Raw genomic sequence first — 20350 nt, forward strand, 5'->3', positions numbered from 1 at the left:
AAATTTTTACTTCAGTTTAATTCTATTTTTCATTTAAACTGAAATGGAAAACTTTAACTTAAACAGTTAAATTAAACTGTAAATATTTTTCAATTTGTGAAAAAAAATTTAAATCAAGTGGCAATTTTATTCAAAGAGAAGGAAAATTTGTTCTAATCAATCAATTCAAGAATTTATGAAAAATTTTGTAAAGAAAAAGTTATGAATTGTTTTTTATACTCAAACGTTGCAAACTTTGGTTAAATATATTTTTGTCCTCTGTTTATTTTTTTTATTACAATCACTATAAACTTACTAAGCCGTACAAAAAAAAAAAAAAACTCGACCACAATTGCATTTAACGTACAAATAAATACTTTAAATAACAATCTTGAATTCCTTCCGTAAAAAAGAACAATCGAAATATAATTGCCAGCACGTATTTCTTTAAAAAAACAATTTTTTTTTGTTATAAAAATAAATAACGTAAACAATTAGTTGAATCGAATTTTCGATTTTGTCCTCTTTTAGAAAATATAGTTTTTAAAAGGATATTTAATGAAAATCCTGGAAAAAATAAGTCTGCATTGTACAATATTAAAAAAAAAATTCTATATGTATTAGAAAAGGATTTTATACGTGACACGATGGTCAAAGGAGCTTATTAGAAAAATTGTCAAATAAATATTGTCGGTTTTATCCTTTGATACGTGAATTTTTACTGCTACTACTACTACTATTACTACAACTACTCTGAATCGGTTTCAGTTTTAGAAAAGAGAGCCTAAAAGAAAGAAAAAAAAAGATAACGGGAATTTTAAATGAAAACACGAGTTGAAAATCATATTAACTCGAAAGAAATAATACCGATAAAATATTAATTGGTATATATCTTCTGGAAAAAAAAAATTTATTTGATTAGTTTAAAAATACAAGAAGCTAATTGTGTTCTAATTTTTAATACTGTGGTACGGGAGATTCAGCATTCTTTCTAGAAAAAAAATTAAATTTATAGTTCTAAAAAGAAAAAAAAAAAGAAAGGAAATGATGTGATAAAGATTTTTATTCAGAGAGAAAATTCTCTCATTTTATTCTGAAAATTTAAAAGAATGTTCTGCATGAATGCATTCGAAATTTAACAATTGAAAAATATTTGTAAAAATAAAGAAATTAAGTAATTCAAAAATTAGTTAATAATTAATAATTTAATTAATTATTTCATTATTTCAATTAATTAATTTACGTAATTAAATAGATTAATTTATTTCAATTAATTAATTTAAGTAATTAAATAATTAATTTAATTTAATTAATTAAAAAAAGAAAAAAAATTTGTAATTTAATTAATTTCTTTAATTAAACTTCATTTGTTAAAATTTGTAATTATTAATTATAAAAGAATAAAGAAAAATGAATTCAGTTTTCTTGATTGAAAACTATTTTTAGTTTTAGAATTTGACGAAAAAAAAGTCGTAGCGAAACCAAAATTATCGACATAAAAAAAATTGTACGTTTTTGAAACGTCTAGGTTCTTCTTTTTATCGTAAATATATATATAAAAAAATAGTGATAAAATGCTGTTCTTTTTAGGGCCCGTATCACTAATATTTAGGTGGTATCGTCTTTCCTGAAAAGGAACTTCAAGTAATTATTTTGACGAATGTCAAAAATCGACACTGCCAAGTTGAAATGAAATTATTTGTTAGAAAAAGAAAACAATGGCAAACAAGCGAAATCGGAATTTCAAATTTACACAATATTTATTTATTTATGTACAAATAAAGTAGAAATTTAAAAATTCAATATTAAAAATCGATTTCGAAAAAAAAGAAAATAGAAAGAAAATTATTTATAATTAGGTAATTATGTGAATAGAGAAAATTTTTTTTCTACGAAAAAGAAAACAATTCAATCTTGGTAATAATTAATTTTTTTAATTATTCCATGTAAAAAGTGAGATATAAAAAAAATGTTTGCAAAATTTTACGATTGCCATTTAATTTCTAACAAATAAAATGAAATTAGAAAAGTGAAATTAGGAGGAAAAGAACTACTGCCAGTATCGTATGTAAATATTCCTTTTTTGTAAGCTATAAATAGTTATGTTATTAAAAAAAAGAAAGCATATGTTCTGTATGAATGTTATACTGGGATTCTGTAATTTTTGTGGTTGTGCGTTTCATGAGTGTGAGAAAAATGTGGGAAAAAAAAAGATTGAATGGCGCTTTAATCAAATTTCAAAAGCAAAAAGACTTTATAATCCATCGTTTACCGAATATTATAAATAAATAAATAAATATATATATATATATATATATACAATTATATATAATTATATTTGCGCTATTTGTTTATTGTGAATTTTCATTTCATCACAATGACACAAGTTATTGTTCTTATCAGTCTATATGTTCACCATAATGGTTTTTTTAACAGAAAAAAAAAATAAATTTACTGTCGTATTTATTGTCGTATAACACAATGTTTTTTATTTAACATTTAAATTTCAATTATCAAATTTTGACATTTTTCTTTGAATCTTACTAAAATCCCTTTAAAGGGACTGCTTTTCACTGATAATTTTTCGAATCTTATTTTCCGATTAAAATTACTTGACTTAGTGTCAAAACATTCCGAAAATATGGAAAAAAAATTGAAAATGTTGATTGAATTTTAATTAAAAATTCTGATTCTTGTTAAAATGGAAATTGTCGACCAAAAAGAAAAAAAATATTTAAAGCGAATGTTTCGAAAATTCTTAGAGATCTTTTTAAAGAAATAAAGGGAAAAAATTGTGAATGTTGAATCAAGAGGATAGATAAAAAAAATCATGTATATAAATTAAGTAGAATTAAATTTTACAAAAAAAAAAAAAAAATGATTTAAGTAGCACCTGTGAAATCTTGTAGTTTTTATTTTCTAATTCTTCGAGTAATATTAACTATATGAGTTGAAAAAAAAATTAATAAGCTTCAAGAATTAATGGTTTGCTTTCTTAGATGGATTTCTGTGCGTATGAAAAAAAAATCTTTGCCAAACTATCTGTGTGATAAAACTTTATAAAAGCAGCTTTACGAAATTTTCAGCTGCTATTTTTTTTCTTCTTTTATTTTCTTTCGTTAAATTAATAGAATAATATTGTAAACTCGTTACTATCTCTGTATAGAAAACAAAGACTTCTCTTCAAAAAAAATCTGAGAAGTGCAAAACTAATGGGTCTTTTACTTTTTAAACTACGATTTCATAATTCTGTCGACTTCATATTTTCATAAAACTGAAAAAATAGTTTTATTTCATTTTTTTTTTTTAATTTCTCGTCGAACTAAGAATGTATGTGCAAAAATATTATTGAGCACTTTTAGAAATAAGAATTTATTTTGCTGCCTGTATAAAAAAATAAATAAGTATTCGAAGGAGGATCATGTAGAATCGAAAAATAACTCAAATATTCTTTGTGAAAGCAAAACAGAAAGAAAAAGAAAATATAAAGCCTTTGATATTTTTCTATTTTTCAAACGCAATTGAATAGAAATAGCGAGATCAATGGGACAATTTTCTGTATTTTAGATTTTGCATTTTTTATTATAACTTTTCTCAACAAAAAGAAAAAAAAAAAGAAAAAAACCAGCTTCGCAAATAAAAATCATCAGAAAAATGTGTATGAATGTAATGACCAGATTGTTTTGCATAAGATTGAAAGAATAAAATCTAGAAAATAAATAATCTATACAGAATTTCTTGCATTTTTTTCTTCACACATTTTGTTCGATTTTCGATAATTAAGAATAAACAAAACATAATCAGATGATACGAATATATATTCATTTGATAAAACAAATTTTTATTAAGTATGTGATCATTTCAGAAAGTAAATAAAAATTTCGCGAACTATGGATTTTTTCAAAGAGATACGATAAATATAAAAAAATTGCAGGAGTTCGAAAAAAACGTAAAAATGGCCATCGTTTGCGTAAGAAAATTTTACAAACTTAATTTTCCTTTTTTGCAAGTTTTTTTTAGGCTAAAAATTTCAATTTAGAATAAATATGATTATTTTTGATAATTTCAATATAAAATATATTTGTTGTAACATTTGGAAAAAAGTCGAAAAAGTCGCTATTTTTGAAAAAAAGTCTTAATATCCGAGGCCTGTAATTTAATTTTCTTTGAATGAAATATTTTAGATTTTAACTGGGATGATTGAGTTATTGACACTCGTGACAATAACGGGAGTTTTAATTACACTATTGGCACTTTTTAATCTATTAGAATTACTCATTAGAGCCGTAAATCCAGTTTGTGTTTATTTACTTCGTCATACCGGCAATTTATTCTCGGTGAGTAAAATAAAAGAATTCTATTTTTATCAAAGAAAAAAGAAACAACATTTTTCATTTAAATATTAGAATATTAAAATTACCGAATCTCTTTTTTACAATTCCTGACAAATATTTATTTGAAATTAAAAAGGCTGGGCCAAAGAGCCCCATGCCCAGTTAATTTTCGACTCCATTTTAATTGTAGTGTTCAATCCAATTGACGATTCGGAAAATGCATCAAGTTTATCTAAAAATGTGTCCTGATGAGACGATTGAAAGTACAATTGTTGGGACAATTGAACCACTTCCTTCAGATGCAGAATTCAATTTACCGGGTTCATTAAATTTAGATGAAAATAATAACGTCGATTCTAATACTAATTCGGAAATTCCTAATATTATCACTAATAATAATTTAAACGAAACTCCTGAAAATGTAAATCCAGAGGAAATTCAAATTGACTAATAACTTCAGAAATAAATATTTTTGCAAGATTTGCAAATTGAAACGATAAAAAAAATTTCCTAACCATTTGATGAATAAGAACTTGAAATTTAGTTTTGTTATTTATTAAAAATTTAATTATAACATTAAAATTTGAATAAAAGAACCTGCCAAAGAACGACAAATTCTAAAGTTGATTTGATCCATCGTCGTCAAAAAATCCATCCTTCATTTGGAGTAATTAGCGTTTATGTAATGGAAAATAAATACCAGGAAAAAGAGAGTGACTCCAAGAATATTGGAGAATATCGCCAGCTGAACGTCCGTGATCATTCTGAATAGAAAGAGTAAAACGTCTTTAAATCTCCTTTCCAAATTAATACTAATAATAAAGCATTATATTATTTTATACTTAAAGAAGACTTTTGAAGAATTTCTTTGAATTTTTTTTAAACTAATGGAGTTTCTTTAATAATTTTAATTGAAAACTTTGAAAGCAATTGAATTTTATGAAGAAGAATTTTATTAAAATTGTATTAAAAATAATTGAATTCTTGCGAAGAATTTCACTATGTATTTATAAAAATAATTTAATTATTGTTCCGAAGAATTTATTAAAATTTTAGAAAATAAATGAATTTTATGTTAATATTCGAAAATTTAAATTCTTTCGAGGAATTCTATTAAAATTGTAAAATTTGCATAACAATAATAAATTGAATATCACGTTCCGCGCGCATAACATTTGCTAGTTTATAATAATGTTTATAATTAAATAATAATTAGAAACCATTATTTATAATAATTGCCATAATTAAATAATAATTGATATAAAATTATAATTAAATCGATTAAATCGAAACAAATAGGAATTATAGGTTAAGTATTGACTTAACCTTCAATGTTTGACAAATATTGTGAAAATTGTTGATAATTTTTAAGAAAAACACAAAAGAGAATATAAATACCTGAATATTTTTGATAAACGGGTTTCAAATGAAGATAAATGTATTAATTTTTGCTAAAAAGCAAATTTAGATGACGTGAACAATTTTATTTACGTTTTTACGTGGCTAACTGACACGACATGAAGTCAGCAGTACAACTCACCAGTGTTACCAACTATCTAAACTAAAATAATTTTCCAAAGAATCAACAACCAATCGAGTTGAACTTCCGAACAACGGGACCAATCAAATTGGAGCATTTGGACGGCGGTAGTTTGTAATTATTCGAATAATTTAAGTTAGAAACGCTAAAAAACTAATTAAAAGAAGAATTATTAAAAAACTAATTTTAGAAATCTCATAATTTTATTCTTTTTAGTTTTTTTATATTTTTGTTCGCCTTTCGATTTGATCGGTCACTTAACCTAAAAATTTTCCGCTTTTTGGATTATCAGTAAAATTGTTTAAAATTCCTAATTTAATAGTTTCGCTGTTTTGCAAAATAAAAGCAGAGAGAAAATTAATAAGAATTGAAATAGTCAGGAAAAAATTGACTTACTTGATTCAACATCCGGTTTCCAAACTTCCGGAAGGATTTTCAGTTGTTTGTTGTCTTCAGTCGTCATTTGACTTCGTTAGTACACGATGCCATCGAAAAATGATTGCTCATGACAGCGTCGCTTGAATTAAATGTAACTGTTTTTTCCAGTGTTTCTACATGATTAATTAATTTCCTCATTAATTGAGAACGGGTTATTTGTCGTGTTTCGTATCGGAAATCCAGTGAAAAAGAAGTGTTATGTGAAGAGAGTTCATTGATCGTTGTTGGCTTCCCGACAGACGCCATTTTGCCATGGCCTTTTTAATGATGCAAAAGTGCGCATTTTTGAAATAATATATTCAAAAACAAAGTTTGTGTAGAGAAAAAGTACTGTAAATTCCTGTGCATTTTTTTTGTTTCAAGCGTGAAGTTTGTTACATTAAATTTACTGGCAGTTATTTCGTATATGAAACAAGTTGATATTTGACAATTTGTTAATTGACTCGCGTAGTCGAGTTTCAGGATGGCAATATGGCTGTCAGTTTCACGCGATCAGTGAATCTTGCATCACGCTGACAGAAGCATCGCTTTCTTTCGCACATGGTTTCAAGTTTCGAGAAGAGATCTATCCCCCGCGGAGAGTCTGTTTCTGCAAAGTAAGTCGTTGGCTGTATCGTGTGAGATTATTTACCAAAAAAAAAAAAAAAAAATCAAAACAAAAATAAACATCAGGCACGACAAGCAATTGCCGAGCAATCGCCATTTTTCAATTTTTGATGGATTTTATGGTGATATATACACGTCATGAAAAAAACGTCATCAGGAGCCACGCGTAATTTTCACCACGTGTAACCACCATGTCCTATGTAATCTAGATTTATTTATTTTACTTAAATTACTCATGAGTGCATAAATGAGTTGATGTTGAAATATTTTGGAGCGTCATTATAGATTTTGCGCCTGGCTCTCAAAAATGCATTCTGGGTGAATTTGGAACTGCGGAAATGGACCTCCGTTCGCGCGGCGACGTTTGTTTTTTTATCAAAAAATTCATTTTTATGTAAAATCGTCGCTTGCGCTCACTACAGAAAAAATATTAATCTTTGATAAATATGACAAAATATTTAAGTGAAAGTTACACGTGTATATTTGCCCCTGAGAATAAAAAAAAATTGCATTGTGGGTGGAAATGGAACGATGGAATTAAACCGTTAATTTTTGGATTGGATAATGAAGCGTGATCTTGTTCTGTAAATAAAGGTGTACCGTTACTTTGCCGCGTGTCGTGCGTTTCGAAAGTGACACAATTTCTTTTGAAAGCCCTGTTTTTTTTCAAATTGTCAGACCTATTTTCACAAAATGAAAGAAGTAAATTTCCTTAGTAGTTTTAAAGAAAACAGCAGTTACCAGTTTATAAAACAAGTCAAGTAGTTTTATTGTTTTTCTTTGGTAAGTGATAGGAGATTGGAATGTTTTGTGATAATTGTTTTATTAAAGAAAAATAGTCGATAAGTGTTGATTAGTTTTTGTTTAAAAACACTTTCAACGACACGTGCTTGTTTGAAGGTTAGGACGCGATTACAACCTGCCGGTGTCAGTTATGTCCTCGACGAAACGAAACACGTCAAATTACCTCAATAGAGAAAAATGCTTTTCTTTTAGTTTTCAGTTTCAGGATTTTGTTTCTTAGCATCAATAAAGATTTATAATCTTAGTTTTGCTCTGGTTTTTATTTTTAGCTAATTATAATTATTCTTTCAGCTAGTAATTTTTGTTCTATTCAATTTTTCTTCTCGTTTGTTTCTGTCGTATTCTTTTTTAATTTAAAAAACAAATGTACTTGACAAAATAGTAATTTTTTCAAAAAATCAGCTACTGAAATGTCAAAATTTTGAGGTTGTTTTATTTTCTATAACGAATTGTTTTTGGAAAATTCTTTTTGCAAATTGATTAATAAAGATAAAAATAGATAAAATAAACTTATTTTCCTTTATTATTCCTGTTGTGTATCATTTAAAGTTCCTTAAATTAAAGGTAGTTATTCTTTTGGAGAAAATCGGGGAAATTTTCGCGGGATAATTTAAATGTAAATTTAGATACTCGGGTTCTTCCGCTAATTCTCGACTTGTCATTGGATAAAGTGGTGGGGTTTTCCGGAAGAGTGATATGTCGAGGGGAAAGGGGTAGGTGGCGGTAGTCTGGGCAGTGTCGTCAGACAGAAACATCGGAACAGGACTATTCTGGACGTCGTGAGGGGAATGCGTAGCCATTGTTGCTGCTGCTATCCTTCTAGCATTTTTATATTAAATAGCGATGCTCGCTCAAAGTTGATTATACAACGTAAGATTTTTAGAAAATGTCATCCTCGTGTGTTCATTAATATTGAGTACGTGTTGTAGTTGGAACTAGTGACATTTGTGAACGTGTTTTTCTTGTTGATCGTCAGGGACGTTGAGTGTCGAGTCCGCGTCTGTGGCGTTGGTTGTTGGATCGCGTGTGCTAGAAGTTGAGACAAGCAGCGCTCGCGCTCACGCGCGAGGGAGTGAGAGTGAGTGAAGTGAGCGACACGGTGGGGCACTTTCAGTGGCGGCCATAACACCAAGTCGACCAACTAAACTAGCGAACAGGGAGAAAGCGTAGCGCGAGTGTTTCGAGGCGTAGTGGTAGTGTTTTCCAACTGAATTTCCCTGAAAAAAGGACTCCGAGAGATCAGGTAGGTCCTCGTGGGTGTTGTAGGGCAAAACGAGCTCGAGTTGTGTCAAGAATCATGTGTGATAGATGCGAAAGCGACGTATAAGTCACCGATATCGGAGCGGGCCCTTGGGAGCTTTCTTTCTTGAGCGGTCGAACCGCCATGTTGAATGAAACCTACGCCAAATCGAGCGGCCGAGGTGTTGTACCCGATTTCCTTGACTCCAACCTGTATCTAAAGTGAAAAAATCCATCTTGAAATCGTCCTCGGGAGAAATGTTGCTCTCAACACGCCGTCCACGGCGTTTGTTGTGCGTTGAAAGCATCGGTTGGGCGCGGGTCCACTAACACGTATCTTTCCCCCTCACCCATCCTCCTACTGCTCCGCCACTTCTGTCGTCTTTTGCCTCCTCCACCGTTACACTTTTCATTCTCTTATACCAACTACTTTCTTTCTCCACTTTCCCAACATCCTTCTCAATCATTTTGCTCCAATTTACGCACAAAATGCCTGACAATTCTGCTCTCAAGTGTCCTCTCTGATCTCTAGCTCTGATATCTGTCGCTGGCACGCATGCATTCATCCTCTACGTTCACGTAGCGTTTCTTCTATAATTTCGAGCTTTTTTTTCGTCTCACAATTTTCGTTTTTATTCAAAATTTTTTGCTCGATTTTTCATTCCATTTCGGTTTGAAAATTCCGTTCTAGATTTATCTTTTTTGTTATCGGTTGGGGTTTTTTTTTGGGAATTTCACGTTATATCTATATTGAAAAAAAAGAGAGAGAAAGAGATAGGTTGCTTTAAAGTAGCACGACACAAAAACGGTCGAGATATTATTTCTACCTTTACATATTGTACGAAAAATTTCATGCTTTTTTATTTTTTAGGTCTAAATCGTTGATTTTCATTCAGAAATTTTTGTGCATGATGAAAATAGTCAATTTACTTGGATCTTATGATGTGAAACGTTTTTATGATAATTTTGAGAATATCCATAGAAAGTGTCAGAAAAGAAAAAATTAAATGCTGTCCATTGGAATAATTATCAGAAATTCATCTTTTCACTGAGAAAAAAAAATAATTAAGACACAATAGAAACCATTCGAATTCAATTTTAACTACATTGCATTCAATAGAGAATTTGAATTCTATACAATTTATTCTTAATTGGTTTTTAATTTACTTTTCTAAAATGGTATTTAATTACTTTATAATGAATAGTAATTTACAAAGTATAGAATTCGCCCAAAAAATATTGCACAGAATTTGTTAAATATTGTTTCCTTGAAAAATAGTGCTAATGGTACCAAAATTAAATTGGTACATTTTTCTTGATGACAAATGTGATATTCTTAAAAGGTCACAGCATCATCGTTTTTTAATTCTTGAAAATAATATTATTATGAAATATTTTTGGAATATTTATTGGAGTAAAAATTATTCTCTTTGAAAATGCTGTTTTTTATTTAAAATTATGATATTCAATGGTTGCTCATTAATTTTCGTTCTATGTTCAATGTGTAAGGTGTAAATGTAAAATTGAAAAAATGAATTTCTGATTCTCATGGGAAATTAATGGTACCTTTTAAATCCACTTGGAGCGCTGCCTCTGCTCTGCAAATTTGGCGGGTCATTTAAATTATCTTTTCGAAAAAAATATTCAACACGATTCTTTTTTACAACATAGAGAACACAAACTTTTATCAGAGCAAATCGTCTAATTTGAACAAAAATTGTTTACATTCTTGAAAAAAGTATTTTTAAATATTTCTTTAAATTTGTCATTTTGTTTACAGAATTCGATTTTGATTATATAATTGACTTTTGTATTTTTTAATTCTGTAATTTTTTGTATTTTAAATTCTGTAATTTTTGCCCTTAATTTTAATTCATAATTTTTTGTATTTTAAATTCTGTCATTTTTGTCCCTAATTTTAATTCGTAATTTTTTGTATTTTAAATTCTGTAATTTCTTGTTTTTTAAATTCTGTAATTTTTGTCCGTAATTTAAATTCTGTAATTTTTGTCCGCAATTTTAAATTCTGTAATTTTTGTCTATTTTTAATTTGTAATTTTTGTTTGTATTTTAAATTCTGTAATTTTTGTACTTTTAATTCTATTTCTAAACAGTTTTGTGTAATTACCAAAAAAAAAAACAATTTGCAAAAAGAATGCTTTTAATAATGAAATAAATTTCTATGATTACTTTTTTTCCAGTTGAATTTTATTTTTTTCTTGTAAAAGTATAAATTGTTCTTAGTCAGTCTATATGTACATTTTTTTGGTATAAGAAGGATTCATAATTATTTTGAAAGGTTTTGAAATTCAAATAGAAATAATTTCCATGAAAGGAAAACTGGAAACATTGATTATTTATGTCTATTGTGAAATCATCCCTTCTCGAAAAGGTTTCTTTCATAATAATCCTTGAATTTAAATATAGGGGCGCCCTTCACGTATCTTTTATAAATTTAAATCTTCCAAAGATACGAATTTTCAATTAAAGAGCATAAATTAATTGTGTTACTTTTAATTTCAATTTTTCTATTCAATTCAATTTCCAATTTTCTATTCGATTCAATTTTTAATTTTCTATTTAATTCAAATTCAATTTTTCTATTAAATTCAATTTTAATTTAATTTCCATTCAATTTCAATTTAATTTCAAATTCAATTTCAATTCAATTTTAATTTCATTTTTAATGATCCACAAGTTTTGAACTTTAAAATGAACGAAATAATTTTTATTCAAAATATTTTTATAATTACCGATTGCAACAAAAGTTAAGAATTTAAATTTTACGTTTAGAAACTTTATAATTAATTTTTTTGATAGTGGAGAAAAATTATTACAATAAAAATTTAATTTGAAGAAGAAATAAATGAATTTCGTTCATTTGAACGTTCAGAACTTTAGGATAATAATTTTTACTTATAATATTTGTCGAAAAAAAAGTTTTGTTATTTTACCCAAAAATTTGGTTTTTTAGGTAAAATTACAAAACTTAAAAAATAAAAAAATGACCAAAAGGGGGAAATTTTTATTTCGAAAAGAAAAAAGCGAGAAAAAGGATAAAAACGAGAAGAAATTTTGTTTTTTAGTAATTTTTGAATAAAATTAGATTTAAAAAAGTTAAATGAAAAAATTGAGAAGAAAAATATGAGAAAAAAATATTCTGTTATTCAGATGTTGCTAGTATCGCGAGACTTGGTTGGCGGCACGGCGAATTACCAGAGAACGCAGGGCTGACATTCGAGCAACTACCATTTGGTAGGCTTGAGTAGTGTTATGTCTCCTCAGCATCGATCTCCCTGGTCACAACCGAATCGTCTTGGCAAGCAATTAGAGAGCTGCAATGCTCAATTCAAAGTATACCCTTGCCAACTCAATTGTTGATGAAGACTCGTAGCATCAATCATCGAAGTAAAGCAGTTACCTGCTACAAAGCATTTATGTACCATACATGTCGGAAAGGTAGGTGTAAGTTCGCGGCTTAGGTCACAAACAAACTCCAATCTCTTATAATCACTCCATGAATTTTTATTATCCAATCCAATATTTTTAAAAAAAACCAAAAAAATACAATAATTTCCCCCCACGACTCGCCATTCCACCCCGCCAAAAAGAACAGTAATTATATTTTCTCCTTAATAATCAATTTTTGTTTCTCACCTGTTTTTATTTTTGTTACAGAAAAGAAACCAAGATGCAGCAGGTGGACACGATCTCGCAAAATAACTCTGTGAGTATCGATTCGTTAATCGATAGAATTGTTTTCTTATTCTCTTGTCAATCATCGAATGCAGCTTTACTAATTATCGACTAATTTTACTAACTTATTATTATTGAAAACAACAAAATTTGTCGTCTTTGTCTATGAGGAGATTGTTCGTTCTAAATGTCTCGTTTTCTAATTAAAATCACGAACAAAAATTATGGAGACGGATTTTATTTACTAAAAAAAAAGATTCAATGAAGAAAACTAGAAAAAAATGTAGAAAAAAAGAAAAGAATAGAAATTCGTAATTTGTAAAATATTCAAAATCCGTTTCGAACGAAAATGATGGACATTTCATTTACTTTGAGAAAAATTGTTAGTTTAAATTTTTATGTGAGGAATAATTTAGGAAAATATTTAGAAAATGTACAAATGATAGAAATTCATGTTTGAATTGAAATTCGAACGAAAATTATAGAGACAGGGATTTTCTTTACTTTAAGAATTTATTAGTTTTAAATTTTTATTTGAAGAAAAATTTAGCAAAAAAATGTAGAAAATGTAGAAAAAAAGAAAAAGATAGAAATTCGTAATGATTGAATTAAAATCCGAATAAAAAAAATTGATAGTTTGAATTTTTATGTGAAGAAAACTGTAGAAAATTGTATAAAAAACGGAACGGATAAAAAATCGTAGTGTTTTGATTAAAATTCGAACGAAAATGATAAACAGGAATTTTATTTATTTAAAGAAAGATTATTAGTTTGAATTTTTATGCGTAGAAAAATTTGTTTGGATTTTTATGTGAAGAAATATTAGTTTTAATTTTTATGTGAAGAAATATTAGTTTTAATTTTTATTCGAGGAAAAATTAGTTTCAATTTTTATTCGAAGATTAATTAATTTCAATTTTTAAGTGACGAAAAATTTGGAATAAGAAAAAAGGCTAGAAATTTTGCTGCTACCTTTGCAATTTTGACAATGTTAATTTCTTCATTTTATTGCTCTTGAGACATAAAAATATATTGTTTTGACTGAAGAGTATGTATGAATTACAGTTAGATGTGGAGGAGCGAGAAAGGCTGTGTAATATACCGAAGGTGAGATTTCTTGAAAAGTGATTTATCTGTGAGATAATTCTAGTTGCTTTTGAGCGAGAGTAGTTTTTCTTAATTGGTAGCTTTCAGTTTTTATTGACATTAAAATGCTGGGTAAAGACATATATTATCTATTTTGGAAATTAATTTGTAGAAAGAACATTATAGTTCACAGTTATTAATCAGATTATTTTCCTATTTTTTATTTACATAATTTACAAATTTCTAATTTTGTTACGAATTTCAGTTTTGCAGAATTTTTTTTCTAATTATCTCATTACTCGATATTTTATTTTTGTATTGTTTTTATTGTATTAAAATTTTATTTGAACAAAGATGATGATTCTGCATGTGTTATAAAATTCTTTATACAAAATGTGTTTATAATGGATAATATGTTTCATTTTTGGTGTAGTGTTTCTATTCAGTAATTTGTTAATTAACACAAGCAGCCTGATTCGCTCGTTGCATGAATTTAAGGGAAAGGTTTATTAAAACAGTGGGAAATTAACCAGAAAACCTCAAGTACTACTAATATTACTCTTCTTTACTAACAGAAAATTTTCGGTTTCATGAGAATAGAACAATGTGTTTAATTACTTTCAGTTGTGTATTTTTTTCATCTCTAGAAAAATTTTATTCGATATTTATCTAAAGAATTATATTTATTTGATTTCTTTTTATTTATTAATGTTCAATTTTAATTCGTTCAGTTCATTAAATTCAATTTATTGAATTTAGTTCATTAAATTCAATTTACTAAATTCAGTTCATTAAATTTTATTTATTAAATTCAATTTGTTAAATTTAATTAAATTAAAATTAAAAATACTGAAAATTAAAGTTTTTGAATTAAAATCAAATTTTATTTAATAAGATTTCAAAGGATGTTGCAGTTAAAAAGTAAATTCATGTAGTAGCGCTAAAGTATTTTCCTGAGAGAAATAATTAATGGATCAGATTGAAATATTTGTTTGTTCGATTTGAAATTAATGGATCAGAGTAAAATATTTTTTCTCAGTGATTTGAAAATTAAGGATCGGATTAAATTATTTTTTGTTAAAATTAGAAAATAATGGATCGGATTTAAAGTACTTTTTGTTGGTGATTAATATCATTTTTCTGTACTAATTTTCTTTGTACATATTTAGCTTTCGAAAAAAAAAGAAAAACAAAAGAGAGAAAAAGTAGTTTGAAAAATTGACTTGGTGAATGTTTTCGCAATTTTTTGATGAAATAATAAATCGTGTAGACGAGTGCACCTGGTAAAGCGTCGGCAACACCGGCTGCTCCACCTCGGGAACCACCTCCACGAGAAGAGCCGCCTGTGGAACCAGTGAACGGAATTGTTCAACCGCCCGTTGTAGCGCCTCCCAATCGACCGGGTCGCAATACCAATCAGATACATTATCTTTCGAAAGGTGTTTTCAAAGCAGTATGGAAGCATCAATTTGCTTGGCCGTTTCAGCAGCCAGTCGATGCGAAAAAGCTCAATTTACCAGTAAGTATCTTTTGGAATTTTTTTAAATTACCGTAAATTTGCTATTTTCATATTTGCTTCTTGTTTTAATTTTAATTTATTTATTTCGTTACATTAAAAGTGAGATTGAAAGCGTTAACGTTAAATTGAACGTTAACGTTCATAACGTTCAATTTATTAACAATTAGTAGAGATAAACTTGAATTTGTAATTTTAATTCACAATTTTTTGTTTCTTTTAAACAGGACTATCACAAAATTATCAAGCAGCCGATGGATTTGGGTACAATCAAAAAACGTTTAGAGAATTTCTATTACTGGAGCGCCAAAGAATGCATTCAAGATTTCAATACAATGTTCACCAATTGTTACGTTTACAACAAACCAGGCGAGGATGTTGTGGTTATGGCGCAAGCTCTCGAAAAGTTGTTCCTAACGAAGGTAATATAAATTTCTTTTTATTAAAGAAACTGTAGAATTATAACAGGGATCACAGACTCATCTTTTTACCTTTTTTTTTTAAATTTTGGCTTCTATTAAACCTATTTTTTTAATTTTCACCTATTTGATCTATTTTGTAAACTTTTATAATATTTTCCATCAAAAGTAGTCTTTACAAATTTTTAATTAATTTCTTTCTCAACAAATTTAAAATTCTAAATTGTTGAAACTTTCATCGATCAAAAAAGTTTATAGATCTTCATTAATTTCATCTATTAAATTCTTAGTTGACTCTAAATTTAAATCGTGAAAATTTTTAATCTCTTGAATTCTGTAATTAATCTTTTTTTTAATTAAGCTCAAATTAAGTTGATCTGATTTTCAATTTTTCCAAATTTTAATCAATTTCTAATTCAATCATTAAAAATTCAATTTTTAATTCAATTCCATTTAAATAGAAAGGTAAAACGTTAAGATTTTGAATTGAAAAACGTAAAAAAGAATTGAAGATTTTAATCTTCAAAAAATTAAATTTCTGACAAAAAATAAATAAACAAAAATGTTTTGAATTCAAAATCATAATTTAATTTGCAAATTTTATATAACATTCCAAAAAACATAAAATAGGTAGTTACTTATAAATTATTCTAGAAAAACTAATTTTTATAAGTTCAAAATGCAGTTATTGTTATTTATTTTATAGGAAAAAGCGTATTTTTTCATTTTAATGTTTTGTTTAAAAAAAATGTTGCAATTTTTATAACTTTTAAATTTTTCAATCAGTAATAATTTAATGATTGCTTTAAATTTTTGATAATTATATTCTTTAGGGAAATGTAATTAAAATTGCATTTAAAATAATTGAATTCTTATAAAGAACTGCATTACAATTTTAGAAAATAATTGTATTGTTTAGAGAAATTTTATAAAACGTGTATTGAAAATAATTTAAATCTTCCAAAAATTTTTATTACAATTTATGAAAATAATTACATTTCTACGAAGAATATCATTGTTTATGAAGTGAAAAAAAAACGTTTGAAAAAAAATTAAATTTCTAGAAAGAATTTTAATATATATATAGAGATAGTTGAATTTTTCCCAGAACTTTTACTCAAATTTTTTAAATTAATTTCAATTCTTCGAAGAATTTAATTATAGTTTAAAAAAAATTGAATCTTCTAAAATTCTATTAAAATTTTTGAAAATAATTACAGTTCTGCGAGGGATTTTTATTGTTTATGAAAATAATTGAATTCTTGATAAGAATTTTATTCAATCTTTTGCCATTTTTTTGAAATTCTGTGAAAAAATTGTATAGTTTATGAAAATAATTGAATTCGTAGGAAGAACCTTTGAAAATTTTTATTTAAAAATTATTGACCTTCTGTGAAGAATTTTATTATTTTTGAAAGTAATTGAATTTCTGCAAAGAATCCTATATTAAAATTTCTTGAAAATAATTAATTTCTCCAAAGAAATTTAATTCAAATTCTACTGAAAATAATGTAATTCTTATAAAAAATTTTATACAAATTTTTGAATAGAATTTAATTTTGTCGAAAAAATTTTATTATTAATAAAGATAATTGAATTCTTGACATATATTTCATTACAATTTTTAAAAATAAATTAATTCTTAGCAAAAATGTTATTAAAATTGATCAAAATAATTGAATTCTTGCAAAAAGTTTCGTTATTTATGAAAATAATTGAATTCTTGCGGAAAATTTTGTTTTTTATGAAAATAATTGAATTTTTTTTGTTAATAGAGATAATTTAGTTCTTACCAAGAATTTTATTACAAATTTTTAAAAAAATTGAATTTTTGCAAACAATTTTATTAAAATTTATAAAAAAAAAATAAATATTTGTGACAACCCTGAAGAATTTTATTAAAACGTTTGGAAGTAAAAAATTATTAATTATAGTTAATTGTATTTATAATTATTTTTTTTGTCACCTATTTTGAAAAAATAATTCATCTTTTAATTTATTTTTAATGGAAAAATATACTGTGATCCTTGTCGCATTAAAACTGCATAACTTGCAAGTATAATTAAATTGATGTAGTAAAAATTGAAATGAAATATTTTCGTAGGTGTCGCATATGCCAAAAGATGAGGTGGAACTTGATCCACCCGCTCCAAAGGGGCCAAAGGGCAAGAAACCTGGTAGAGTTGGCGCGCCACAGACTGGCGCTGTACCATCAGCAACTGGTGGTCCAGGTCGCGGGCGACCGTCGTCTGGAGCGTCTGCCGTCACGTCCAGTGTTCCAAATAATATGGCACCAACGTCAACAACTGCTGGAACAACAGGTGTTATGCCAATGCCACCACTTGGCACTCAGGCGCCAGTTTCCGTACCTGGAAGCACTAATACGACAACAATTGCACCACCATCGAGTTTAGGTGTCACATCAATGGCAACACATAACTCATTACCGCAACAAGTTGTCCCACCAACGACAGGTTATCATGCGCAACCAGCAATGGACCCACAAACGCCAACTCCCGTACCCCCATCGACACAAATTCCCACCGCACCCCCCGTGATGCCACCCTCGCAGCCTGCCAAAGTCAAGAAAGGCGTGAAAAGAAAAGCTGATACCACAACACCCACCGCTAATTCATTCGATCCCATTTACAATCCCCTCGAACCCAAGAATGCCAAAATCCCTGCGAGACGAGAATCAGGCAGACAAATCAAGAAGGTATGTTTTTTTTCTATTTTTTAAATTCCTTTTTTGTCAAAGTTCAAAAATTTCTCTGTAATTGTTTCACTTGGATTATAAACTCTTTTCTATGGTGAAGAAATTTCAGGTTCAAAAATCACGCGTTTTTTTTATTTTTTTTAACGACATGTGAATCATTAATCAATCACACTCATTGTTATTCTTTTAATTTTTAATTTATTATTTACTTAAATCAGCACTTATAGCTAAATTATTATTTGTTTTTTCATAAATTATTATTCTCCCCTTCTTTCTATAAATTTATTTATTTATCAGCAGGGTGGCCACATGTCAGTAAAGTCAGAGAAACAAAATTTGCGTCAGTAAAGTCAGGAAAAAAATTTTTATTCAGGGAATTTAAGAAAATTGAGACTTTTTTCGACTTATTTAAAAAAAATTGCGTCTTTTTCGACTTTTTTCCAAACATTGCAACAAAATACCACAATTTTTAGTAGAAAAAATGAAACTTATTTTTATTTTTATAATGCGAAAAATGACTATAAACAAATTTTTCAAAAATTGTTTTTGAATTATTTTTTAACATAATTAAATTTTTCAAATATATTTCATTAAAAAAATTAATTTGTTTTTTTTTAATTACACAAAAATTCTTTTGAGAAATTCAATTATTTTCGAAAAATTACATTAAAATATTTTGAAAAACTAATTATTAGAATTGTTTTATAATAATTTTTTACAGATTCAATTATCTTCGAACAATATAAATAAAAAGTTATGAAAATTTACTTTTTTGACTTATAAAAATTTATGAGAAATCATGGTCTTGTTTATAATAAAAATTCTTTAAAAAATTGATTATTTTTATTTATATTTTTCAAAAATTCAATTATTTTTAAAAAATTTTACCAAATTTTAATTGTTTGAAAATTTTTCAACTTTCAAAAATTATTTTAAAATATAATTGAATTCTAGAAGAATTTGTGGAAAATTATTTAAATTAATTGATTTAGAGATGAATTTTAGTTAATTAGATTTTTTTGAAATTTTTGAAAATAATTAAATTTTTTCGAAGATTTTTATTGTTTATGAAGATAATTGAATTTTTGAGAAGAATTTTGTTCTTTATGAAAATAATTGAATTCTTGCGAAGAATTTTGTTATTTATGCAGATAATTGTATTCTTGCCAAGAATTTTATTAAAATCTTTGAAAATAATCGAATTTGTGGGAAGAATTATATTATTTACGAAAATAATTGAATTCCTGAGAAGAATTTTATTGTTTATGAAAATAATTGAATTCTTGACAAGAATTTTATTAACATTTTTGAAAATAATCGAATTTGTGGAAGGATTTAATTATTTATGAAAATAATTGAATTTTTTCGAAGAAAAACGAGAGAAGTTTGACAGAATAATTTTATTTTTAAAATTAGTAGACGTCTTGAATGTTTTAAATCAAATTTTTGCTTCGAAATATTATCTTTTTTTTTATAAAAAGACATTTTTTATTTAGATCCCTTTGAATGTTTCTTTTTCTTAGGAATCTGGAATAAAGTCAAAATTTTATCTGGAAGTCAGGAAAAAGTCAATTTTAATTTTTGTGGCAACCCTGATTATGTCCTTTTTTTCAAATAAATAATTACAGTAATATTGTAATTTGTTAAAAGATTGTAAGGATCTTTTCTTTGAAGTTGATTATTTTTTATCCTTTTTTTCAAATAAATTTATGTTACTTTTATTTTTCTTTAATAAATAAAGTATAATCATTGTACTTTTAATAAAATACAGTCACTGTACTTTTAATAAAATTCAGTAATTGTACTTATAATAAAATACACTCACTGTACTTTTATTAAAATACAGTGACATTGTAAATTCTTAAAAAAAAAAAACAAAAATTGTAGGATTCAGTTTTACTTTATTTGCTTATTTATTTTTTGTGTTTAAAATTTATTTTCTTGTTCTCCTTTAGTTAATGAGAGAAGAAAAAATTG

The 20350-nt window shown here is 26.7% G+C and overlaps 3 protein-coding genes across 14 annotated transcripts in view; 2 read left to right on the plus strand and 1 right to left on the minus strand.

Annotated features, from left to right (window-relative positions):
- Window positions 1–1322: 1322 nt before the first annotated feature.
- Window positions 1323–4817, plus strand: LOC122506932. Its single transcript, XM_043619366.1, has 3 exons — window positions 1323–3949; window positions 4164–4316; window positions 4504–4817. The coding sequence occupies exons 1-3, from the start codon at window positions 3935–3937 to the stop codon at window positions 4762–4764; spliced, it is 429 nt and encodes a 142-aa protein (XP_043475301.1). The 5' UTR covers window positions 1323–3934; the 3' UTR covers window positions 4765–4817.
- Window positions 4818–4852: 35 nt separating this feature from the next.
- Window positions 4853–5077, minus strand: LOC122506933 (dolichyl-diphosphooligosaccharide--protein glycosyltransferase subunit 4). The gene has a single exon (XM_043619367.1). It carries the CDS (start codon window positions 5074–5076, stop codon window positions 4972–4974), a length of 105 nt encoding a protein of 34 aa, XP_043475302.1. The 5' UTR covers window position 5077; the 3' UTR covers window positions 4853–4971.
- A 1230-nt stretch (window positions 5078–6307) lies between these two features.
- The window catches only part of LOC122506934 (bromodomain-containing protein 2-like), a 45489-nt gene continuing 31446 nt past the window's right edge, over window positions 6308–20350 (plus strand). For 3 of the 12 annotated variants that reach the window (XM_043619371.1, XM_043619370.1, XM_043619378.1), the window contains exons 1-6: window positions 6308–6887; window positions 12619–12667; window positions 13702–13743; window positions 14993–15241; window positions 15466–15660; window positions 17762–18373. In XM_043619371.1, the coding sequence (XP_043475306.1) occupies window positions 6832–6887; window positions 12619–12667; window positions 13702–13743; window positions 14993–15241; window positions 15466–15660; window positions 17762–18373 (1203 nt within the window). In that variant the 5' untranslated portion in view covers window positions 6308–6831. Of the gene's footprint in view, window positions 6888–8430; window positions 8945–12111; window positions 12400–12618; window positions 12668–13701; window positions 13744–14992; window positions 15242–15465; window positions 15661–17761; window positions 18374–20350 lie in introns of those variants that run through there. The other 9 variants (XM_043619373.1, XM_043619375.1, XM_043619368.1 and 6 more) reach the window with 7 other exon arrangements.

Source organism: Leptopilina heterotoma, unplaced genomic scaffold (genome assembly GCF_015476425.1).
Source record: "Leptopilina heterotoma isolate Lh14 unplaced genomic scaffold, ASM1547642v1 Lhet_44, whole genome shotgun sequence".
Taxonomy (NCBI): domain Eukaryota; kingdom Metazoa; phylum Arthropoda; class Insecta; order Hymenoptera; family Figitidae; genus Leptopilina; species Leptopilina heterotoma.